Genomic DNA, 26,115 nt, shown 5'->3' with positions numbered 1-26,115 from the left:
CAACTCTCAAGCGGAAGTTACTGTTGACGCTAAGGCAGCCATAACTGATAATGGCAACGGGAGTTTCCTGGCCTCCCGTCTCCTGTGTGACGTAGTTTTCCCTTCGCCCAGACTCACAGTTGCCCTGGGCAACAGTCGAGCAGTCAGGGAAGAGAAGCATCTGTAAGTAGGCCCAAAAAAGGACCAAAGGTGACCAGACATCCCATGTAAAACAAGTTAATTCCTATTCCGGACTACCTTCCCGTTTGCGGGATTAGAGACAGCAGGTTTCCCGTCCCTTATTTTGCTGGGACGTCTGGTCACTTACCTAGGTGGACAGGAGTTTAGAGCTCCGAAAATCCCTGTTCTGCCCGAAAGTTGCATTTGACACTTCTGAATAGGGTCATGGCAGAAGGATGGGAATAGCTTGCGCCCCCCTTGCCCCAGGGAGTACCCATTCTGACAGGAGTCGAGAAGTGAGGTGAGTGTCCCTTGGTTCCGAACCGTGGGTCAGATCCGAGCGGGCCCCAGGGCCCTGGGAGACCGAGAGTCCCGGAGGAGAGCAAGGCTCAGAGTAGCTTCCGCTGGAAGAAGGTTTTCTTTCCGGGCTGGCCAGGCGGCAGCCCTCCCTCCCTCCGCCCCTTTGAGGCTCCCTGTGGGGCGAGGCCGCTCAACCGGCTCCCCTCGCCTAGCTGCAGCAAGTCGAGACGGGAGGGGCCTGGGTGCGGGCCGCCGGGCGGAGCCCCTAACTCTAGCAAAGTGCAGCTCCTGACCACGCCCCCGCAAATTCTGTTAAGTACTTTCACCCCCTGACCTTTGAGGATGGAGAATTCTGGAACTTGAGGAAATCGTTTTACGTTCCCAGCTACGAAGGAAAAAGATGGTTACCCACCACCGCGGCAACACCTCTAAGTCTTATTTCCCCACTTCCTGTCTTCAGATTCTGAATTTTCTCCCTTTGTTTCTCTGGTGAGAGTTTGTAAGCACTGACTGCCATTCTGAAAGAAAGTATACTGTTCTAATCCTGCAAGTCAACGGTGTATTAAACAATTCAATGTTTGTGAATATTCGTTTCGTGTTAGTTTTACATGACTCTTTACCACAAGTGTCTCACATTTATCTCATATAGTTCCTTCTGTAGGTTTGAGTCAACACCTGTCAGTCATCTTCGTAATACCGGCTTGGATACCTAAAGCTGCGGGGAAAAAGGATCAGGAGAACTTTCAGGTAAACTGAAAATGGTTTATATCCACGCTAGTCCACAACAAGGGTGCACACCTACATTCTTTGCTGAATTTCTTTTTATATTCTTAGTATTCATTCTCTAGCCAAAATGGACTTTTCTTGTTTCTAACAAGATTAATCACTGAAGCACCAACGTTTTGTGATTCTGTATCCATGTCCTAGTAACCTTGGAGATTTGTGTCCAGATTTTCCCCAGCAGGAAGTAATTTCCTCTGAGCTTACCTAGCATTTTTCTGAACCTCTTTTATGACAACCATTGTTTTATATAACAGCTGCTTGTGTTCTTAGCTTCTCTGCCTTGCATGTGTGCTAAGTTGCTTCAATTGTGTCCAATTCTTTGTGACTGTATGAACTATAGCCGGCCAGGCTCTTCTGTCCAGGCAAAAATACTGGAGTGGATTGCCATGCCCTCCTCCAGGGGATCTTCCCAACCTAGGGATCAGACTCAGATGTCCTGCATTAGCCCACCAGTGCCATCTGGAAAGCCCAGTTTACTCCTAAATAGAATGGTTTGTATCAGATTTATCAGCCTATTATTTTACCCTACACATTATTTTGATAAATACTGAAAGATTGAATATTGGGTGTCTCCTGGATGCCCAGTATGCTTGCCAGCAACTTCAGTTTTAGGGAATTTCGGTTTATCAGAATTTGAGCATAGTTCCTGCTACTCAACACAATTTCTTCCCCCAATATTTTATCAAAGAAATATTCATACATTAAAAGTTTAAAGAATGCAACAAACATTCATATACCTATCACCTAGATCCAACAGTTGTTAACATTGTGCCATATTTATTTCATTTCTTCTCGCACACTTTTTGTCATTGAGACATTTGGAAATAGGTTGCAGATGCCTGTTGTTAAGTAGACATCTCTAAAATTCCCAACATGTATTTCCTAAGAATTCTAAAGTTCTCCTGGAAAACATAATATTATTATCACAATTAAGGAAGTTAACAATTCTATAGTCTTTAGAATCCAGTCTGTATGTACATATGTTTTCCCATTTGACCCAAAAATGTCTTCTATACCTTCTCCTCCTCGCAAAAAAACAAAACTCAAGATCCAGTCATGGTTTATGTACTGTATTTCAGTATTATAACTATTTACCCTTAATCTAGAACAGTCACCCCATTTTTTCTTCACATGTAACATTGTCATTTTGAAAAATTCAGGCCAGGGGTCTTTTTGACCGTCTCCTTTTTCTTATTTCCCGTACATCAGAAGTTGGTCTGGAGGCGTGCTTACATCCAATTTAATGGTTTTGCCAGACTACTTCAAAGTAAGAAAACTAAAAGTTTTCATCCTTTTCCAATCATGATTGCTGCTGCTGCTAAGTCGCTTCAGTCGTGTCTGACTCTGTGCGACCCCATAGATGGCACCCTGCCAGGCTCCCCCATCCCTGGGATTCTCCAGGAAAGAATACTGGAGTGGGTTGCCATTTCCTTCTCCAATGTGTGAAAGTGAAGTCACTCAGTCATGTCCGACTCCTAGCGACCCCATGGACTGCAGCCTATCAGGCTCCTCCATCCATGGGATTTTCCAGGCAAGAGTACTAGAGTGGGTTGCCATTGCCTTCTCCACCAGTCATGATTAAATCTTCCCAAATGCAGCTACTCTTACCCATACCATGAGCTGCTCATTAAATCCATGCCAGTTCTCAGCATACCACTTTCTATCATGTCCTACAAAGAACAGTTTAGCATTTAATCCTCTTGTCTATGGAGACTGTATTAGTACCATGCACTGGCAGCATAGACTGTCTCAGTTCAGTTCAGTCGCTCAGTTGTGTACAACTGTTTGCAACCCTATGGACTGCAGCACACCAAGCTTCCCTGTCCATCACCAACTCCTGGAGCTCGCTCAAACTCATGTCTGTCGAGTCAGTGATGCCATCCAATGTAGAGTGTGTTAGTACCCTGCACTGGCAACATAGACTGTCTACCTTTTGATAAATTGTTGCTGCTACTTTGCCTTCACTTGGAGCTGATGCAATGTCATCTACAGCAGAGTGTACTGATGTCAGCATAGTTTCATGAGTTTCATCTCCTGGCACCCCAAAGACTGTTGATGAAAGGTGTGTGGGCCTTGCAATTCAAATACAGATGAATCTTGATGTTATCAAAGCAGATACTGAGGCAAGTACTGGCCATATGGCTGCATTCCAATTTCTGCAGTATTATTTTTCTCCCTGAAATTCTCCTGCAAGTCTTAATTGGTCCTGGTGTTTTTGTGATGGCTTGTTGGTAGCATTCATCAGAGCCTATTAAAAATTGCAAAATCAAGATTATACTTAGCACTGAGTACACAAAGAACATTCTGTGTTCAGTGGATATACAGATGTCTGTAGAATTTAATTCATGATCACAAGAGGAAAACTCCCAGGACAGCCAAGCTTTTGTACTCCTCCTATCCTAGACTTACAGTTGATCATGAAAGATAAGCGGAAGGAAGAAAATTCTCTGAGAGGGCAGATACTCTTAGATTGATACAGAATATTTTTAGTCTTCGCATTGGAATTTAAGTAATGCACTCCATCAATCACTTTTTTTGTATTCTAGATTCAAGTAAAGCTAAATAATATACTAATTAAGACCACAGATTTTAGAATCAGACCTGGGTTTCAGGAACAGGGATATTCATTAACTGATGACTTTGAACAGTTTACTCATTCTGTTTATCATCTATTACATAGAAGTGTAAAACCTCAGGCTTGTTGAACAGAGTGAGTCAAACACACATAAAATGCATCAGCATATTGTGTAGCACATGGTGTATAGACAGTGTATGATAGTTATTATTGGTAACTTCTAAAGCAGTCCAATTTGAATATATTGTTGGCATTAAATATTTATTTATTGAATGAATGAATCTAAGACAGTGGTTCTCCAACTTTAATGTGGGGAACTTAAAAATTAGAGATTCTAATTCAGTGAATCTGGGGAAGGCTCCAGAAAAATCTGTATTGTTAATAATCATCCAGGGGATTTTGATAAGGTGATCCAAGGGTCAGGCTTTCAGAAACACTGAGTAAAGTATCAAACAATTCTTTATTTCCCTTTCTTTGCATTCTATTGAAGTAACTACATATCTCTGATGCTGAGAATATAAAAGATACCTTTTTTTAAAAAAGGCTTAACCCTTTTTTAAAGCGTTAATAGCTAATGTTTTTAGGATCACTTTTAGTACTGGATTTTGAAAAAGCAAAAATTATTAGTAAAAGGCATTTTGCATGAGTAGGACATGTCATTTTCTGCTAACTTAACAGTAGTGTCTGCTACTGGAGAGTAACATAACCAATGGCATCATCCAAGTTCACTCACGAAGAGCAGTTCCTGTTCTTAGGCCTAGGCACGTTCCAGAAGGTAGACTCTGCACATATTATTCACATGAGTCTGGGTTAATTAGCCAAACTGAACATGTTGCAACATTTTTCTACTAGCAGATGCCAGATAGCAAAACAGAGTAGAATCTACTGTAGTTTCCAACTACATGACATATAATGTTATTTGGCATCGCCACTTGAACATTATCAATCCAAGTTAAGCACTCTGCCAGCACGTGGTCAATCACTTGAGTGAGAGAGAACATTACTACTTTGTATCTGCTGAAAAACACCTTATTTGGGGGCTCCCTCTCACGTTTGTCTCATGCTGGTTTACATTCAGAAGTCTAATATGTGTTTGAAAATTTATCTATCAGTCAACCACACAAGTCTTGCATCAGACAAAAGACAGATTTTTTCGTTTTTATTCCTACCGTTCCTCCCATCCCCATCAACAACCTGCAGTAAGCATTCAGACACTGAGCTCTTCCTGTGTGCTAGGGCTGGTTAATGGCTTTGTGTGAATTATGTCATTTAATAAGGCATCTAAAGTCAGTGCTATTGTAAACTGTATTTTAGAGATAAAACCGAAGTTTAGAAAATTAAATAATTTGTTTAAATGACTAATTTGACTCCAGACCCTTCTCTAAACTGCTACACTGTCTTTATCTCTTTTTACCACCACCCTACCACTATTTACCATCTTTCCGTATCCTTGTTAGGTCATTATATCCACTCCATAGCTTATACTACTGTGCAGCCGCCTGTCTAGGCCTCCCGTCTTTTTTACCTTCCAAACTCATTGGGTTAGAACCTAATTCATAGTCTTTACCCTTCCCTCCTAGCTTGTCCCTCTTATCTGTCCTCAACTTGAATTGATACCTGCACCATCTACTCAGGCATGTTAGCTTAAAATCTCAGTCATCCTTGATCATTTTCTTATCACCCAAAATGGTATTGGGGAATGGCAGAGGAGACTTGAATCTCAACTTCTTTTTGTTCTTTAATTGTTTTATTTTTTAAATATAAATTTATTTATTTTAATTGGAGGCTAATTACCTTACAATACTGTATTGGTTTTGCCATACATCAACATGAATCCACCATGGGTGTACACGTGTTCCCCATCCTGAATCCCCCTCCCACCTCCCTCCTTGAATCTCAACTTCTTATATCTTTGAATACCTCAAGTATCTTCTCCTCATACTGATCAGTATTGCTGATTTTGTTCATATCCTCATCATCCTACCTAAACAATAGCTTCCTTACTAATCGTCTTGCCTCTAGTCTCTCTTCTGTTTTTCCTTTTTATCTAGAATGTGTGTCTCCAAAAAAAAAAAAAAAAAAATCATATGTCGTATTTCTACTCAAAGCCATCCAGTAGCTCCCTCCTGTTTATAAAGTTCAAACTCCAAGGCATGCCATTCAAGGCTGAACATGAACTGGCCTCCACCTGGTTGACCCTACCATGATATGTGCACTGTATATACATTGTAATCTAGCCATTCCTCCAAGCTTTTTTTTTCAAATGCTTCTTTCTTTGAGCACATTATTCACTTTATCTGGAACACCCTCCCTTTGCTACACAGCCACTTCTTTGGATAGTAAATCCCCATGCATCCTGGAACTAGTTCCAACGTCATGTGTAATAATTATTCCTGAGAGATCACCACTTTCACCTGTACAGAGCCAAGTTATTCATGGTTTTGGTTTCTTAAGGCACAATAGATATGCTTTTATTAAAGTATGTTGCATTGAATTGTAATTGTTTATTTACATGTCTCTTCCCCGATCTCACCTCCTCCAGATTCCTCAAGGAGAAGAACAGGTTCTTATCTACTGTATCTCCCACGTTTAGCTGTGATTGGTACATTATAGACAATTAGTATGTTGTTGAAAGAAAAAAATCTGGATAGGCTAGGTACATAGGATCTAAAACTTCTTAATTTTACATTTATTTTCCACTCTAAAGGAATAATTTCCTTGTCATCAAATAGAGCATACTTTCCTACTCCAATCTTTTTCAAAATTTATTTTATTGAAGTATAGTTGATTTACAGTGTTGTGTTAATTTCTGCCGTACAGCAAAGTGACTCACTTATATATGTATATACATTCTTTTTCATCTTCTTTTCCATTTTGGTTTATCACAGGACACTGAATATAGTTCCCTGTGCTACACAGTAGGACCTTGTTGTTTATCCATTCTTTATGTAATAGTTTGCATCTGGTAACCCCAAATTCCCAGTCTGTCCTCCCCCATCCCACTCCCCCTGGCAAGCACAGGTGTGTTCTGTGTGTGTGTCTGTTTCATAAATAAGTTCATTTGTGTCATACTTTAAATTCCACATATAAGTGATATCATATGGTACTTGTCTTTCTCTTTCTGACTTCACTTAGTATGATCATCTCTAGTTGTGCTCATGTTGATGCAGATAACATTATTTCATCCTTTTTTATGACTGAGTAGTTGTCTATTATGTACACATACCACAACTTCTTTATCCGTTCATCTGTTGATGGTCATTTAGATTGTTTCCATGTCTTGGCTATTGTGAATAGTGCTGCTATGGACATAGGGGTAAATATGCTGAAAATTTTGTCCTTTGCAACTTATCATAAGTTTAAACTTACCATAACAGTTTATATGTCTACCTGGAAATGTGTAAAAGAGTACCTAATTTTTCTGCTAGTTTTTCAAAATCTCTTTGGGGGTTATGCAAGGATAAAATTTGAGGACCACAAATATACATTCTTAAGTTTCAAAAGGACACTCTAGTACTCTTGTCCAGTCCTACTCCCACAGTTTAGTTTGGTTGTAATAGTAAATCTAGGTTGGTCCTCAGACTAAATCACTCTAGAGATTTTTAACTTCTTCAAGTTCTGTGACTAATTTATGCTATCAATATGTGTATAATTGACTTACTAATCCTGCCTAGACCTACTGCTGCTGCTGCTGCTGCTAAGTCGCTTCAGTCGTGTCCGACTGTGCGACCCCATAGACAGCAGCCCACCAGGCTCCCCCGTCCCTGGAATTCTCCAAGCAAGAAGACTGGAGTGGGTTGCCATTTCCTTCTCCAGTGCATGAAAGTGAAAAGTGAAAGTGAAGTCGCTCAGTCATGTCTGACTCCTGGCGACCCCATGGACTGCAGCCTACCAGGCTCCTCCGTCCATGGGATTTTCCAGGCAAGAGTACTGGACTGGGGTGCCATTGCCTAGACCTAAGTGCCTTTCGATTTTCACTCAACTTAGTAAAACAACTTAGTAAAATTTTTCATGACAAAGATTTGGTTTCCCTCTGAGTTCTGCATTAATTTTAGACATCTAGCTCAAATGGCTACAACAGGTTTGCTTCTTTTATCATGATTTGAAATGTATTATCCATCAAAATCATTATTTGTGGGGAAAATTACAAAGTGAAGAAACTGGGGGAGAAGGAAACAACAGATTCTTTTCTAATTACCCGGACCAAAAACTTCAAAAATTGAGTGACACTGTATTCTCTCAGCATTAAAAGTTTGCATTCTGTTAGTGTAGGAATTTTAACTTTTGCAATTTAATGTTTTGTTTAAAAAACATGCCTTGACAGTCTGTATCATTTTGAAATCTGTCAGAGTACTCCATTGTATGGTTTTTCCATAATTTATTTGACCTATGACATATGCCTGAACGCAGTGTCCTAATGAACATTCATACTCTTTTATGCAAAGAAATAGAGGAAAATAATAGAATGGGAAAGTCTAGAGATCTCTTCAAGAAAATTAGAGATACCAAGGGAACGTTTCATGCAAAGTTGGGCACAATAAAGGACAGAAATGATATGGACCTAACAGAAGCAGAAGATATTAAGAAGAGGTGGCAAGAATACACAGAACTATACAGAAAAGGTCTTCATGACCCAGATTATCACGATGGTGTGATAACTCACCTAGAGCCAGACATCCTGGAATGCGAAGTCAAGTGGGCCTTAGGAAGCATCACTAGAAACAAAGCTGGTGGAGGTGATGGAATTCCAGCTGAGCTATTTCAAGTCCTAAAAGATGATGCTGTGAAACAGCTGCACTCAATATGCCAGCAAATTTGGAAAACTCAGCAGTGACCACAGGACTGGAAAAGGTCAATTTTCATTCCAATCCCAAAGAAAGGCAATGCCAAAGAATGCTCAAACTACTGCACAATTGCACTCATCTCACATGCTAACAAAGTAATGCTCAAAATTCTCCAAGCCAGGCTTCAACAGTATGTGAACTGTGAACTTCCAGATGTTCAAGCTGGATTTAGAAAAGGCAGAGGAGCCAGAGATCAAATTGCCAACATCCGTTGGATCATCAAAAGAGCAAGAGAGTTCCAGAAAAACATCTATTTCTGCTTTATGGACTATGCCAAAGCCTTTGACTGTGTGGATCACAACAAACTGTGGAAAATTCTTAAAGAGATGGAAATACCAGACCACCTTACTTGCCTCCTGAGAAATCTGTATGCAGGTCAAGAAGCAACAGTTAGAACTGGACATGGAACAACAGACTGGTTCCAAATCGAGAAAGGAGTATGTCAAGGCTGTATATTGTCACCCTGCTTATTTATATGCAGAGTACATCATGAGAAATGCTGGACTGGATGAAGCACAAGCTGGAATCAAGATTGCCGGGAGAAATATCAATAACCTCAGATATGCAGATAACAGCACACTTATGGCAGAAAGCAAAGAACTAAAGAACCTCTTATTGAAAGGAGAGAGTGAAAAAGTTGGCTTAAAGCTCAACATTCAGAAAACTAAGGTCATGGCATCTGGTCCCATCACTTCATGGGAAATAGATGGGGAAACAATGGAAACAGTGACAGACTTTATTTTGGGGGCTCCAAAATCACTGCAGATGGTGACTGAAGCCATGAAATTAAAATACGCTTGCTTCTCGGAAGAAAAGTTATGACCAACCTAGACAGCATATTAAAAAGCAGAGACATTACTTTGCCAACAAAGTCTGTCTAGTCAAAGCTATGGTTTGTCCAGTAGTCATGTATGGATGTGAGAGTTGGACTATAAAGAAAGCTGAGTGCCGAAGAATTGATGCTTTTGAACTGTGGTGTTGGAGAAGACTCTTGAGAGTCCTTGGACAGCAAGGAGATCCAACCAGTCCATCCTAAAGGAAATCAGTGCTGAATATTCATTGGAAGGACTGATGCTGAAGCTGTAACTCCAGTCCTTTGGCCACCTGATGTGAAGAACTGACTCATTTGAAAAGACCCTGATGCTGGGAAAGATTGAAGGCAGGAGGAGAAGAGGACGACAGAGGATAAGATGGTTGGATGGCATCACCGACTCAATGGACATGAGTTTGAGCAAACTCTGGGAGTTGGTGATGGACAGGGAAGCCTCGTGTGCTGTAGTCCACAGGGTCACAAAGAGTCAGACGTGACTGAGCGGCTAAACTGAACGCTTTTATCTTTACATACTCATGCTTTGTTTCTTTAGGGATCACTACTAGTAGTAGAATGTTTGGGTCAAAGAAAATATACATATTTGGTTTTCGTAGTAGATACTATAAAATATTTAAGGATACTACAAATTATCCCTCTAAAAATGCTGTACTGACAAACCTGCTCACCAATAGGGAGTGCCCATTTCCCTATATGTTCCCTAACTGTGGATACTATCAGGCATTTTGATTTTTTTGCAATCTCAAAAAACATAACACACACGCCCTAAAATAAGACCACAATGATTTTCACTTTATGAGGCCATAATGATTTTCCTATTTAAAGTATAACCACCACAACCCCCAGCACTCCTAAATCCCCTTAAACTATTTTAGTTTCTGTAACACTACCTTCTAATAGCATTGTTATTTGTTTTTCTCCCTATACACTACACCGTAAGCTCCAAAAGAGCAAAGGTTTTTTTCCTCTTTTATTCACTAATGAATGGTTCCTGGCATGTGGTGGACACTCACATATTTATTGAATTGAATGATGTGACACTTGTATAACATACATGAATTTTATCCATAGCTGGTATGTTTCCTTCTTGGGCCTATCTGTCCCTGGTATTACACACGTCTTACCTTACCAATTAGAAAGTACCCTGAAGGGTAGCCACACTCCATAGGGTGCATTACACCAGGCAAAACACCCATGTTTGGCTATTAGCAGGCCACCTGGGGAAGGATAAAAATGCTCCTTCCTACTCTGGGCTCCCTGGGCAGTTGATTATCAAGACACGGTAGGCTTGGCAGTGCCAGCCAACCAACCAATACCTTGCTTATTTTAGCCCTTCCCTTCCTGTTTCTGTCCTGCCAATGCCTAGGGGAACCTCGGAACAAGAATCAGCCCCAGCAAAGTAGACACTCCACCCAGGCAAGTGACGGCACTGATCTTCCTTACACCGGGTCCAACCCACTCCCTACCGGGCCTTTAGCTCCACACCCTTTCCAGTAACAATGGCAGCTTAATCAGAGAACTAAGGTTTCATAGAGCACCAAGCTTCATTGTTTTCTTCAAGCTAGATTTTGGGTATAGAGAAGAGAAAGCAAAAGATAGTGATTAAATTATGAGTATCTAGAGTTGCTATTTAAATCAGCTAAGATTTAAGTATTTGTTCATCCACCATTTTAGCATTTTGGTGATTAAAAAAATTGGTAATATAAAAATTCTTAGATGCTATGCACTCCTTCACATTTGTCAACATTTATAATGTCTGTCCTCCCTTTCAGTAGCATATCATGTCAGATTTGCACCAAATAAAGGCTTAAGGAATATTTTCGTTGTTCTACCTTTGAGAGGTAAAGTGTTTCTTATATTCATGCTATTCAGAGATCTGCAATGTTTTTGCCCTTCAACATAACCTGGAAAAAGAAATGATCACTCGTTACCACTGGCAGGCCTAAGTAACAGGAAGGAAAGAATGTGTCAGAAGGAGAAGCAGCCGTGCATTGAGTAAATTGCATTTATCTCAGATTCTAGGTAGTGTGATGCATTGCTTTATTCCTGGTCCATTCCCTACTTCATCTTCCTTCCCAGACAGAGCAGAATAGGGGTAAGTTTTGATGACCGTTCTGGAAAGCAGATAAAGCTTTCTCAGGAACTTTAGATCTTTCAGAATAGAAATTTGAACAAGAAGGGGAAAAGGCTTGGTGGATGGAGAGTAGGAAACTTTTATTAGGAATGTCAAAATAGTGGTAATGGGAATAAGACCAGCAGCAGCTTCACTTTATTATAACTAATTTGCAGTGGGTGGTAAAGGCAGGCACCAAGCCAGCATCATCACATTATAGATAATAAATCTTTCTTCTGTGGTGGTGTTGTGAAAGATATACAGTAAGTTGCATCAGTGTGGCAAAATATCACAAAATGGGTGGGACTGTCTAGAGAAGCTTCTGTATTTGGAAGGGGATTATGCTAAAAATTACAGTCCAGAACACCTTGAACATACTAATACATAGCATGGCATAAACTGGGATGTAACACTGGAAACATGTCACTAGCCAGAGATGACATACACACTGGGATCTGCATAACAAAATACTCACATGAGGGTATTCACTGGCACTTCAGCATATAGTATTAATATATGTGTATTAGAGGAAAATAGTAAACTGAAAGCACACCTCACTTCTGGTATTCAGAAGCCAGTTTCACCTGTGTGTGTTGCTTCCTTACAAATTGCAGCTGTGTAGCCAGTAACTGATCCTTAAGTTGCTTTTTGTCATTAAAGCAAAGGAATTAAAGCAGAAATCGGTTGTTAGCTACTGAAAGAAGTGTGAATGTTAGGCAGTATTTGCATAGTACTGCCTCCTTTCCCTAACAGCCTGGCATAGGCCACCTCCCAAACTGTCTTGTCTTTTATCATCATCTACCACTCAGGAGATGCTATCAGCTGCACATAAATCCTTTTGTTTTCCCTCAGCTACACAGATACCTGCTAACTGCTAAGTCACTTCAGTTGTGTCCGACTCTGTGTGACCCCACAGACGGCAGCCCACCAGGCTCCCCCGTCCCTGGTATTCTCCAGGCAAGAACACTGGAGTGGGTTGCCATTTCCTTCTCCAATGCGTGAAAGTGAAAGGTGAAAGTCAAGTCGCTCAGTCGTGTCCGACTCTTCGCGACCCCATAGACTGCAGCCTACCAGGCTCCTCCGCCCGTGGGATTTTCCAGGCAAGAGTACTGGACTGGGGTGACACAGATACCTACTAGATGATTAATTATCTTTGCTTGAAAAACTTAAGCCCTACCAATTTTCACTAAGAGGGGAAAAATTTAGAACATGCAGCCTTCCAGTTAACACCACCACTGATGAACAAAAGTTGACAAAGTCTGCATGCTTACATGAACTATCTCAACCTTGTTTCAGTGGAAAGACTCACAGGTAATTAAAAGAAAAATTATGCAAGGATAGGATAGTTCATTTTCTATACACATTGTGATTTTACTTCTTAAACTACAATGGAAATCTCTCAAGAAATATGCTTTGGGAATTCATTCTTGAATAATATTTGTTTTCTCATTGAAGGACAAGACTGTATCCAACATTTCAGATATGGCAGAAACGAAGTCGATGTTCCGGGAAGTTCTTCCAAAACAAGGTATCTAAATCACAGATGCTTTGGTCATAGAATATTATTGTTTGCTGCTTTAGTCGTTTAGTTGTGTCTGAGTCTCTTGCAACCCCATGGACTGTAGCCTGCCAAGCTTCTCTGTCCATGGGATTTTCCAAGCAAGAATACTAGAGTGGGTTGCCATTTCCTTCTCCAATATTATACATATAACAGTGTCATAAAGCAGACTCAATAGCTAGACATCTTGTAACCATTTTGTGTTATATAGATGCCACAGATACTCTCCGCTTTCACTATGCTTTTGTCATGAGTAGTTTGTAAAGGAGTAATCCATTGCTTTTTTGCCCCCAGTAAAAGGATGTAAGATGATGGTTTGTTTCTTAAATGTAGAAATCCTATTATTCTCAAGATTGGTGATAACAAGAAGAAATTTAGTGACAAAAATAGCACGATAATTTACCATAATACTAAGGTCCGAAAGTGAGGGAAAAGGAACCTGTAACAAAAGCTGAAGGTTTAAGGTAAACATTCAGTAATTTGAATATTCATGTTAATACCATATCTTACTAGGTACTTGATTTCCCATTTAATTGAAGTATATAGTTGGTTTACAACTATACAAGTGTATAGCAAGTTTTATATACAAGTTATACATACATATTTAATTACCTTGTTTTTTTTCAGATTCTTTTCTCGTAGGTTATTACAAAATACTGACTATAGTTCCAGGTTGTATATAGTAGATTCCTGTAGGTCCTTTTTGTTTGTATGTTCTATATATAGTGGTGTGTGTGTGCTGATCCCAAACTCCTGTTATCCCTTCTCCACCTTTTCCTTTTGGTAACTAAGTTTGTTTTCTATGTCTTTTTGGTCTGTTTCTGTTCTATATTTAAAAGTTCATATTTTTTTTTTTAGATTCCACATATAAATGATATCTTTGTCTGACTTCCTCCTCTTAGTATGGTCCATCCATGTTGCTGCAAACGGCATTATTTCAGTCTTCTTCATGTTAATACTCCACACACACAGTCTTGTTTATCCATCTGTAAGTGGACATTTAGGGTGCCTGCATATGTTCATTAGAGAAGGAAATGGCAACCCACTCCAGTGTTCTTGCCTGGTGAATCCCAGGGACGGGGGAGCCTGGTGGGCTGCTGTCTATGGGGTCGCAGAGTCGGACATGACTGAAGCGACGCAGCAGCAGCATGTGTTAGCTATTGTAAATAGTGCTGCAATGAACACTGGGGTGCCTTTCTTTTTTCAAATTGCAGTTTGCTTCAGACACATGCCTAGGAGTGGGATTGCAGAACCATGTGGTTAACTCTATTTTTAGTTCCTTAGGGAACCTCCATACTGTCCTCCATAGTGGCTGCACAAATTTGCATTCCCACCAACAGTGTAGGTGGGAATGTATGTATAACTTGTATATAAAATTTGCTGTACACTTGAATAGTTGCTTCCATGGTGGCTCAGCTGGGAAAGAATCCGCCTGCAATGTGGGAGACCTGGGTTCCATCCCTGGATTGGAACGATCCCCTGGAGAAGGGAAAGGCTATGCACTACAGTATTCTGGCCTGGAGAATTCCATGGACTGTGTAGTCCATGGGGTTGCAAAGTTGGACACTACTGAGCAACTTTCAACAGTGTAGGAGGGTTCTCTTTTCTCCACACCCTCTCCAGCTTTTATTTGTAGATATTTTGATGGTGGCCATTCTGATTGGTGTGAGGTGATACTTCATTGTAGTTTTGTTTCTCTCGAATTAGCTTCTTGTGTCTTTTGGCCATCTTTTGAGAGAAATGTTTATTTAGATCTGCCCATTTTTTGATTGGGTTTTTATATTGAGCTGTATTAGCTATTGGTGTATTTTGAAAATTAATCACTTTTTAGTCACATCATTTGCAAACATTTTCTCCCATTCTATAGGTTGTTCGTTTTATGGTTTCCTTTGCTGTGCAAAAGCTTTTGAGTTTAATTAGGTCCCATTTGTGTATTTTTGTTATTTCTATTACTCTAGGAAGTGTATTCCTCTGCTGTCTCATTTTCTCTTAATTTCTTTTTTATGTATATGGAAGGTTATTTATGTTCCTTGACCTTGGAGAAGTGACCCTCTGTAGGGGATGTCCTGTGTGTCCCACCCAGCCTTACACTCTCGTCACCTAGCAGTCCAGGGACCAGCTAGTCCCAGGGAAGGTTCTGATCTGTTTGTGAACTCAGTTCCCAGGCTGCTGGATGCTAGTTTTCTTGCTTCTGGAGTCTACCCGCTGGTGGTTGAGCCTGGTCCAGAGGCTTGAGCAGGCTTCCTGGTGGAAATGGCCTATGCTTGGCAACACTGTTGGGTAGAGCTCAGCCTTGGTTCTCTGACGGGCAGTGGTAGTGCCGTATCAAGGGACGTGACCAGAGGTGGCTGTGGGCTCAGGAAGTGTTTAAGCAGTCTGATGGCGGGGAGGGGATGTTCCTGCTTTGTTGTTTGGCCTCAGGGGTCCCAGCACTGGAGCCTACGGGCTGTTGGGTGGCATCAGGTCTTGGTGCCAAATGGCAGCCTCTAGGAGAGCTCATGCCAATGAGCGTTCCCTAATGTCTCCACTACCAGTGTCCTTGTCCTCACAGTGAGCCAGTCACCCCACACCTCCCCAAAAGAGCCTCTTAAGACCAGCAGGTATGACCCACGGTCCTATGAAGTCAGTGCACTTTTGCCCTGGGTCCCAGTGCACGCACGCCCGTCCGTGTGTGTCCTCCAGGAGTGGAGCTGCTGTTTCCCCCAGTCCTGTGGCAGTCCTGCACTCAAGCCCCACTGGACTATAAAGCCAAGTGCTCTGGGGGCTCTTCCTCCTGATGCCAGACCCCCAGGCTGGGGAGCCTGATGTGGGACTCAGTCCTACGGGAGAACTTCTGCAATATAATTGTTCTCCAGTTTGTGGGTCCCACCTGGGGGGTATGGGGTTTGATTATATTGTGAGTGTGCCCTTCCTACCATCTTGTTGGGTTTCTTCATGTCTTTGGATGTATCAACAGAATATCTTTTTTGGTAGGTTTGCGTCTTTTTTATTGATGGTTGGTCAGCATTCAGTTGTGACTCTGGTGGGCTTCTACCCTGCCATCTTGTCCCCCTAAGTATTTTTATGTATGTTGTATTTCCTTCCATTTTTTTTGTTTGTTTGAAATTCAACATCTGACACAAGAAGTTGTGTCCCACGGCAACTTATAATTTTAGGTTGAAAATTCAAAACCTTTCTCATGAACTTCCTAGTATTAAATGATGCTTTTATATTTTTATATTAAAGATATGTTACAAGGATAACTGTAAGAACAAGAGATTTTAAATGACAATGTATTAAATTTTTAAACTGCAAATCCAAACTACCAAACAGCTGTATTTATCTCACTCTGATTTTTATTTCTTTTTAAACTTAGGGCAGTTGTATGTAGAAGATATAACCACAATGGTGCTATGTAAACCCAAACTTTTACCATTAAAATCTCTGACTCTGGAAAAACTGGAAAAAATGCAGCAAGCAGCACAGGATACAATTCACCAACAGGAAATGACAGAAAAGGAACAGAAAATAACTCACTGAACAATGGCAAGTAACTCACTGAATGATAACTAGCACTTCTACAGAACACCCTACACCTTTCTATTAACAAGAGCTGAAAATAATCTGCATCTGTATGCTGAAAACAGTATGTATTAATAAAAGATAGTATCCCTATAAAAAAAACCAGATTACTAACATTTGGATTGTGAATTTAAACACTGGTTTGTATTGAATATAAGCAATTTTAAAACTTTGAAAAGCTTGGGTTAAAAATAAAACAAAATCTGGGTTCAAACTACAAATTACTGTTCACCATTCCTATCAGTTTTCTAGATAACATTCTTAGTTAGGCACAGTGAGTAAATGCAACTTCTTTTACAGTCATCCTGTACATGGTTTTAAAAACTGAACTAAGCTTTTTAATTATACTGACTTTAAGGACTTACCTTGCCACCTTTGTCTTCAGGTATCAAAACATAAAACCCTAAAAATGGAAATTAATAAGGACTTGAAAGAGCCCATGAAGTAAAATGAACATAAATTTGGAAGTTTTATTTCTAAAAGACTGTAGCTAGACCTGTAATGGGTATATTCCTAGGAAAACCTTTGTAAATTCTGAATATAATTCTTGGTTGGTTTGCTACAGTTGGTAATAGACAATTTAAATTAGTATGGACCTTTAGGCCTTGCTGAGTAATTAGGCTCTGCAAAAGAGGTTAGAAATGTGAACTTCCCTTAGATTACTGTTATCAGTAACTACTATTTTCTCATACACTGACTAAATGTAAAACTTTTGAGTCTTTGAAGAATAATTTTTCTAACTACAAGCACTACTTGGTAATAGAACTTAATGATGAAAGGTATATACTTTTAGAAATTTCATTAAGTTCTAGATAAGATAAAAAACAAGGAAGTGTGCAAGAATTTCCCAAGTATAATATTAAAATAATTTATTTACTACTGTACTCTTGTTTTAAAAGTTTGCCAGGAGCAAAGTTTAACTGGGTTCAAATATGCTCTTTTATATGATTTAAAATTTGCTGTGGGAAATAAATTTTTTAAAAGATCTAAAATAAATGCACTCCAAATAAAGAATCAACACTGCTTCACATGTTTTATTTTGTCATACATTCTTCTAGAACTGGGTTCATTTTTCCAGTTTTGTAGAAAAATAGATGTTCCAGCCACCATTTACTTAACTGTCTAGTCTTTAAGACCAAGCAACATGTTTTCTGGAAAGATGAATAAGTCTCACAACTAGCTCATTTTTAAAAAATTCTTTGAAACAAAGAAATAACTTTTTTTTTTTTTAACTCCCAAAGCACAGTATTTCAACAGCAGCAGCCAACATGGGGTTTTAGCAGCTTAACTTGACCCCCTAAATAAAGCTTTGTATAAACCAGTGATTTTACTACAAAAACACTGTCCTTGAAAGAAAGGAGTGGCAGTCAGACATCAATGCAAAACTTGGAATGATTAGGTCATAAACATGGCACTTACAAAAGGTAGCTTATGAGAATATCCCACTTAAGAAGTGGTTGCTTTTCTGTCCCTCCTTTACACCCTCAAATTAAAAAACAGAGAAAAGAAAGAAAAAGAAAAAAAAACACTTCCTTTAAAAATTTCAGACATGCCTTGTACCCAAAACAAGTGCTTTAAAAAAAAAAGAAAAAAACCTGTGCTAACAACTCTTACAATTCAGATATATATATTTTTTATAACATCTAAGACTGCAAGAGTTCTTTATTCAGTAGCTCTCTGGTTTAAGACGACCTCCATCTCCTTCACTTACAAAACGTTTTCTACCCCTGTAATGAAAAGAACAAAAACATGTAAACAGATACAAATTTTGACTACAGTCAATTAAAATAATTAAAAACTTCATCTTTTTTTGTCATTAACTTTTGAATAGTTTGTCATTTAAATTTTAAAAAGTCAGCATGCCTAAGTCTTTTGAAAAGACCTTACTGGTTACATACCCTAGAACATACCAAATGAACTACTTAATCTGAGCATTTTTTAGTTAAACAAAAGCTCAATTATTGAAATAAGTTCACTGTTCAAATGAAGTCATGTAAGAAAAAAAAATACAAATATGGCAAACATTTTGCTGTTTGGAAATTTAATACAAACACACGCCAAAATTATTGCGAGTTCGGTTCCAGACTGCCTCAATAAAGCGAATCACGTGAGTTTTTTGGTTTCCCACTGCATATAATGTTTACATAAATCTGTGGCCTATTAAGTGTGCAATATCATTATGTCTAAAACCCCAATGTACATAAAATAATTTAAAAATACTTTATTGAGGAAAAATGCTAACCATCATCCAAACTTTTAACAAGTCTAATCTTTTTGCAAGTTGAGGGTTAGAAATACTCTGAGAACTACCAAACTGTGACACGCAGACATAAAGTGAGCAAATGCTGTTTGGGAAAATGGCACCAACAGACTTGTCAATGCAGGGTTGTCACAAACCTTCAGTTTGTTAAAAAACAGTATCTGTAAAGCACAATAAAATGAGACATGCCTGTATTTATTTCTACTATGTTATTAATATTATTTGAAAGCTAAACATTGAACCAAATAGGAAATACCAACATGATTGGGAACTATGAAAACTAAAGCTACAGAACCTATAAAATATCTATGTTTTAAAATGGTTTTTAATTTTTTCTCAGATACAGAAAAGCCATAACCTGAATGTGGAAAAACAGAGTCAATTTAATTCCTGTATATACCCCATTTTGAACTTTATGCCATTTCAAACTCAAGATGCCTTCCTCTACAGCTACATGTAGTAACAACAGCCCAAGAGGAACAGTCACAGCAGCTGAAAGCAGTAAGTGCTCAACAGAGCTTGGGCAGAATTGGTCCTTATTTCTTCTCTGACCCTAGACCAATATGCACAGGCATTCAAGGTCACACACAAATGTGCACTTTGCCCAAATAAGCAAAAAAAGAGAGGATAAAAAGTTAAAGTTGTATGGAATTCACAGAAAGTTTAGACATCTCTCCAAATGATCCTTGAAAGTAAGGCCATAATAGAAATCACTAGTTAAGACTTTTGAAGAGAGGCTGAAAAACTTTTTAAAAAAGTGAAAGTGAAGTTGCTCAGTTGTGTCCAACTCTTTGCAACCCCATGGACTGCAGCCTACCAGGCTCCTCTGTCCATGCGATTTTCCAGGCAAGAATACTGGAATGGGTTGCCATTTTCCTCTCCAGGGGATCTTCCCAACCCAGGGATCGAACCCGGGCCTCTTGCACTGCAGGCAGACACTTTCCCGTCTGAGCTATCAAAGGACAGTGCCAAAGTGTTGACTCCTTTTCATATTAAGGGGTATTTATGAAAGGGGTATGTATTGCAGCTATATTTTCCTGAACATAAAGGCTTCATACTATAATATTAGGAGATCAAGGGTGGAAATGAAGCAGCAAGTAGCAAAAAGCCTTGCCAAAGTTGACAGTTTATACTGATGTACACCACTTTGCACATTAGTACATAAAGGATGCCACCACCAAGTAGAAATACACATTTTCAGACATTTTTATCAAAGCCATTAAAAAGTATCTCCACCATTATCTTGTCCTTCTCTCTTAATGGCTTCTGAACTTTGTAAGCAAAGGACAGCCTTAAGTATTTTTTGAGATTTCTCACAATGCACTTACATAAAAGTATGCAAAGTTTGAAATTTCTTCAGAAAAAAATTACAAAAACTTAAAATATACATAAAGGAGACCACACAATAAGTTTCTTCTTTGTTTTAGTCGCTTTATGTCCAACTTGCAACCCCATGGACTGTAGCCTCCCAGATTCCTCTGTCCATGGGATATCCCAGGCAAGAATACTGGAGTGGGTAGCCATTCCCTTCTCCAGGGGATGTTCCTGACCAAGGATCGAACCTGTGTCTCCTGCATTGCAGGAGATTCTTTACCACTGAGCCACCTGGGAAGCCCAAACAAGAAGTTTAGCTGTTACTAAACTTTTATATCTATTACAATATAAACTTAAGCTTTAACAATAACAAAAAATCCATCAACTCCTAAAGAGTGTGATCCTACTAGCACATATACCTCCAAAGAATCACACACACACACACACACACATACACTTTCTAGAGAAGTAAAATGCAATCAGCCCCAATTCTCCATTCTGTGAAGGATCAAAAGGAACCTACATACAGAATAGGAATGAGCTGCTGCTGCTGCTGCTGCTGCTGCTACTGCTAAGTCACTTCAGTCATGTCCGACTCTGTGTGATCCCACAGACGGCAGCCACCAGGCTCCCCCGTCCCTGGGATTCTCCAGGCAAGAACATTGGAGTGGGTTGCCATTTCCTTCTCCAATGCATGAAAGTGAAAAGTGAAAGTGAAGTCGCTCAGTCGTGTCCAACTCTTCGTGACCCCGTGGACTGCAGCCTACCAGGCTCCTCCATCCATGGGATTTTCCAGGCAAAGTACTGGAGTGGGGTGCCATTGCCTTCTCCAATAGGAATGAGCATAGACCTTTAAAGCCGGAAAAAGTCTGGATCCATCCTTGGCTTTTACTATGTGTAACCTTAGAAAAGGTACATTACACTGTCATAAGCCTCAATTTTTTTCATCTTACTGATTAATATCTACTCTGAAATAATCTACTCAGAACAGAGTAAGACACATTTTGTTCCACAAAATTAGCTTCTTTCCAGTGAACTGGGGCTTCATGAGATAGTCCTGTACAGATTTACAAGAGAAAAAGCTTCATGCTTGCTTCTCCATAGACTCAGATGATTTTCCACTAGTGAGTAACTAAAGGGAAGATACTATTATTTTTCAGACAGAATGACAGAAAATTAGCTTAACCTTAAGTACCTCAGTCAGTATTTGATGTTGAGAAAGTAAATAAAGTACCTTGAAGGACAAAGATCTCTGAGTTGTTTGGAAATTATTCCAGCCTGAAAACAATCTTCCACAAATCGCTCAAGCACAGAGTATGAATGTGGGACATCCAGATTAATGTCCGGAATTTCATTGTAAATTCTCTCATAACCCTAGAACAATGAAGTTATATACAGAAGTGTTAGCCCATATAAAATACATAATGCATGTAACCCATCACTGTTATCAAGCTATATTTAAGTCCAAGTGGTCATATTAATTAGACTGAAGTCAGATCTGAACCTTGAAAAGTACAGAGAGTTAAGTACATTTGTTACAGAATATTTAAAACTGTTCTCTCAAAAGAGCTTCCAGCAGACAATGGACACTGGATACATTTCTCCATCTACTGTAATACATTTACTACATTTTAAAAAAATAAAAGGCAAATAAGAACCTTACCAACATTTTAATAACAATGCATACAATAAAATAGGAATAAATCAAGTACTTTTGTTACAAGTTTGTTTCTCTCTGCTGCTGCTGCTAAGTCGCTTCAGTGGTGTCCAACTCTTGTGCGACCCCTAGATGGCAGCCCACCAGGCTCCCCCTTCCCTGGGATTCTCCAGGCAAGAACACTGGAGTGGGTTACCATTTCCTTCTCCAATGCATGAAAGTGAAAAGTGAAAGTGAAGTCGCTCAATCGTGTCTGACTCTTAGATATAACCAAATTATCATATCTTAGAACTCTTGAGGAAGAACATACACACACACATTTTTAAAATTTAGATTAAAAAAAAGCTGACGTATTTACAACTTCCCAGGAAATGGCTGTAAGAGGTTCAAAACTAAACAGTACCATTAAAAAATATAGAAAAAGGCATAACATTACTAAATAAACCAGAAAGAAAGTTTCATTGACACCTCAGTCTGTATTCAAGCATACAAAATTTAAGATATCAGCCTAAACATGGTTCAAAATGTTATACTTACTCTTTTCATTTGGTCTAGAGTAATGGTGGAAGATTTCCAAAGAGATTTTAATAAATCCAAAATCATCTTAAATGTACTTTCTCCAGTTGACTCTAAAACCATTACAATGGCCTAAAAATTGAATAAATGATTGAATTATTGCTCATTTTCATATAAGAAACTGCTCCTAAAATCTATCAGATCTCTTTTCTCTAATATGTAACCATTAAAAATTATAGAACTCTCCCTTAATATTGTAATTTTTAAAAAATGTGTATTATTAAAGAAGCATTAAGTCTCTGTGGTGCAAAAAGGAACACAATAATTCTCTTTGGAATGCCAAAGTAATCTTACTTCATATACAAGCTCGTGGTGAAAATGAGGTACTTCCAGTTCCTTAAGGCAATGTTCAGCTTCAGACATGTCTCCAGAGAGTAAATACTCTTTCAGCAGCATATCAATCTATCAGATTTAAGAATTGAGATGTTAGTTCTGGATTTTTGAAAACTTCTGCTTTGCCTGAAGATTTACCCTCATCTCAATATATTACATAGTAAATAAGTATAAGTAGGTCACAAACAGTTGTCTAGTAGTCTTGACATAACAGAATTTTTTCACAACTGAAAAGCAAATCATAAAGGGAATAATGCAGTGTTCTGGTGTGCTTTGATAATCACTGAGACTGACGAGTAGACGTGTGTATGGCCTGAGCTGTGGTCATGCTTCAACGCTCCCTGTGAAAAAAGAAGTCACTTTAAATACCACTAGAGGGCACTAACTGAAGTCTCAAAATGACTTTTTAAAGTGGCACAAACTTATTTCCACCAGGATAACCGGAATACTGCAGTGGGAGCCAAAAAATGAGAGATAATAGGGCTTTACTAGACAGAGCAAAGATTCTCTAAATACTGTTCTCTTTCCTCTAAAACTGAAGTTTTGAGGCCCATTTAAAACGTTTGTTAGCAATTCTGCTTCCAGTTACAGCTAAGGAGGTCAAGTCCTGACTCTGTTTAAAGTCACACAAGAATATCTATGGCTCCAGAAAAAAACAAAGAGGATAGTTTTTCAGCACAAGAACTTCAACTAGGAATGTTCTCCCCTATCACTGCCTGTTAAAATCATCTGCACTTAGCAGACACTCAAATGAATGTTAGCTGACTGAATAAAATAATCTTATTTACATATCTTCTACTTCCAAATTCTACAACATATTTCCATAAAAAATAAAATCTGATCAACAGAATACAGATTGATGAATAATTCCTATTATGCTCTAGGAAAATAAATATTTAAAGCATGGAACTTTTAACTTTGTTATATAAAGTATTTAAATGTTTCTCATTTGGTTCCATGCATTTTTGAGAATGATAAATACACGTATATATTTCTAAAAGTGCTCTCTGTCCAACTCATCCTTCCATATAAAATAAATGAATATCCAAATACTGTCAACCTCAAACTCATATATTGGTAGTTTTATTTCAGCTTTTATGTTGACTAATTTTTGTTGAGATAATTCACGTACCATTAAATAGTTTGGCAGTTTCTCAAAATATTAACTTTGACAAGCATTATCATCCGAGCAATATTGTCTTTCAGTCCATAAACATGGGATATTTTTCTACTTATTTAAACCTTAGTTCTTTCAACAGTGTTTTATCATTTTTAGTGCAGAAGACTTGCACTTCTTTTGTTAAATTTATTCCTTTATATTTAATTTTTATGCTATTATCAATGTAATTGTTTAATTTCATTTCAAATCATTCACTCATTGCTAGCATACAGATGATCTACAATTAAATTCTGTATGCAGATCTTATATCCTGCAACCACAGTGAATTCTTTTATAACAGTTTGGTGTTTTTGTTTTCTTGAGGATTCACTTGGATTTTCTGTATACAGATGATGTCATCTGGGAATATAGAAAGTTTTACTTCTTTCACATGAAAAGACTACACTAAAAAATAAAAATCACATGTACTATATAAATCTTCTAATTTTCTTTAAAATCCTCAAAGAAGAAGAGTAAAACATTTTTGGTTTCTTAATATAGAATATCATTTTGCTGCCAGGAAAAAAATCCATAGAGAGTAATCTGGTATTAATGCAAAAATCAATTACTTTTTCTTTTAAAGTATGTATTTGTTGCTGTTCAGTCGCTCAGTCATGTCTTGACGCTTTGCAACTCCATGGACTGCAGCACGCCAAGCTTCCCTGTCCTTCACCATCTCCCAGAGCTTGCTCAAACTCATGTCCATTGAGTTGGTGATGCCATCCAACCATCTTGTCCTCTCTCGTTCCTTTCTGTTCCTGCCTTCAGTCTTTCTCAGCATCAGGGTCTTTTTCAGTGAGTCAGCTCTTCACATCAGGTGACTTCACATCAAGTATTGGAGCTTCAGCATCAGTACTTCCAATGAATATTCAGGACTGATTTCCTTTAGGATGGACTGGTTTGAACTCCTTGCAGTCCAAGGGACTCTCAAGAGTGTTCTCCAACACCACAGTTCAAAAGCATCAATTCTTCAACGCTCAGCTTTCTTTATGGTCCAACTCTCACAGTAGTGAACTTCCTTACAAAAATTCTACCACTCTGATCTACTCTAGTGTTCATAATGCATAACAAAATCTGAGACCATCCAGTTTCAAACTGGTTATAAAAATGGACATTTAGTAAATAACTACAAAATAGAAACTCTTACTTCAACAGTTTGAAAGTTTTTAAATACCAAGAAAAAGACTAGGTATTCCGCTAAGGTTCCCACATAGCTTTCTTCATGAAAGCCACTTTAACTTAACACAATCTTATTTTTAAGTCAGGGAAACAGTAAAAATTTAATTGATTATATGGTCGTGGTATAATTTATAGCAAAAGGGCACAAAGCCATATATATAAGGATTATTCAATTTTTCACTTGCAGGACTGAACTTAATTTTTGTCCATAAAAGCTAGAGGGCATGTTTATTTTCCTAAAGAATACATATAAATTAAAGACAATACCCCATAGTTACCTCTTTAACAAGGTGATTAACAGACTGCTGCCCACCTCCAGAGCCCCAAACACTGTCTTTGCGCTTTCCACCTTTAGACATACTCAAAAGCACAGTAGCCTTGTCCAGAGCAGCTCTACAAAAACAAACAAAAACAGTTAATTTTGACATATGAACACTGTTGAGATTGACTAAATTATGGATAAAGTCCGGGGAAGAGGTAGGGCTATATACACTAAAAGCTTTTGCATTATAACATAAAAGCAACCTAAAGTTAAGAAGTCTCTCAAACTATTTTTCAAAATAAAAAGCTGGAGGAAAAAGGTTGCTTTTCATATTAATATTCTCTCACACACTTATTTCCATTTCCCAGTCAACAGAACTCTAATGTTATTACAAAATAATTGATCTACACTGAGAAGGAACATTTCACCTAAAATGAATTTCTGTATATATTCATACTTTCCCACCAAGGCAACCATTACACTATGACCTGAAATAGTTCCAGAAAATTAGTATCTATACCTATGAAAACCTAAGACATGGCTAAGTCCAAATCTAAGTTCTAGGAAGTTATGAAAAATTACAGAGCATAATTCCCAAATAACACATTTAGCTTATAGTTATGCTAAAGAACAAAAGTAAGAAACAATATTTC

General features: G+C 38.5%; 3 protein-coding genes across 5 annotated transcripts in view; 1 reads left to right on the top strand and 2 right to left on the bottom strand.

Annotated features, from left to right (window-relative positions):
• Window positions 1–441, bottom strand: part of SHOC2 (SHOC2 leucine rich repeat scaffold protein) — an 87,741-nt gene extending 87,300 nt beyond the window's left edge. Inside the window, exon 1 of the mRNA XM_070780820.1 lies at window positions 308–441. The gene's annotated coding sequence lies outside the window, so the exon portion shown is untranslated. The remainder of the gene's footprint in view (window positions 1–307) is intronic.
• On the top strand, window positions 21–17,740 carry BBIP1 (BBSome interacting protein 1). 3 transcript variants are annotated; one of them, XM_019988664.2, is made up of 4 exons: window positions 21–162; window positions 1,109–1,206; window positions 13,059–13,131; window positions 16,517–17,740. In XM_019988664.2, the coding sequence occupies exons 3-4, from the start codon at window positions 13,086–13,088 to the stop codon at window positions 16,678–16,680; spliced, it is 210 nt and encodes a 69-aa protein (XP_019844223.1). In that variant the 5' UTR covers window positions 21–162; window positions 1,109–1,206; window positions 13,059–13,085; the 3' UTR covers window positions 16,681–17,740. The 3 variants fall into 3 exon arrangements, with proteins under 3 accessions (XP_019844223.1, XP_019844222.1, XP_019844221.1); XM_019988663.2 differs by lacking the exon at window positions 21–162 and adding an exon at window positions 283–460; XM_019988662.2 differs by lacking the exon at window positions 21–162 and adding an exon at window positions 643–948.
• Window positions 17,730–26,115, bottom strand: part of PDCD4 (programmed cell death 4) — a 26,731-nt gene continuing 18,345 nt past the window's right edge. The window contains exons 8-12 of the mRNA XM_019988661.2: window positions 25,479–25,593; window positions 22,824–22,931; window positions 22,491–22,601; window positions 21,531–21,670; window positions 17,730–18,449 (exon numbers count right to left, since the gene is read on the bottom strand). Of these exons, the coding sequence (XP_019844220.1) occupies window positions 18,389–18,449; window positions 21,531–21,670; window positions 22,491–22,601; window positions 22,824–22,931; window positions 25,479–25,593 (535 nt within the window). The 3' untranslated portion in view covers window positions 17,730–18,388. The remainder of the gene's footprint in view (window positions 18,450–21,530; window positions 21,671–22,490; window positions 22,602–22,823; window positions 22,932–25,478; window positions 25,594–26,115) is intronic.

The sequence above is a fragment of the Bos indicus genome, chromosome 26 (assembly GCF_029378745.1).
Source record: "Bos indicus isolate NIAB-ARS_2022 breed Sahiwal x Tharparkar chromosome 26, NIAB-ARS_B.indTharparkar_mat_pri_1.0, whole genome shotgun sequence".
Taxonomy (NCBI): domain Eukaryota; kingdom Metazoa; phylum Chordata; class Mammalia; order Artiodactyla; family Bovidae; genus Bos; species Bos indicus.
Note: the sequence above shows the minus strand (reverse complement) of the source record. Positions and strands in the feature narration are given on the sequence as shown.

Coding starts and splice junctions, on each gene's coding strand:
- BBIP1 (XM_019988664.2), top strand. CDS start 13,086: ATGGCAGAAACGAAGTCGATGTTCCGGGAAGTTCTTCCAAAACAAG. Junction 13,132..16,516: donor GGAAGTTCTTCCAAAACAAG/GTATCTAAATCA, acceptor TTTTAAACTTAG/GGCAGTTGTATGTAGAAGAT.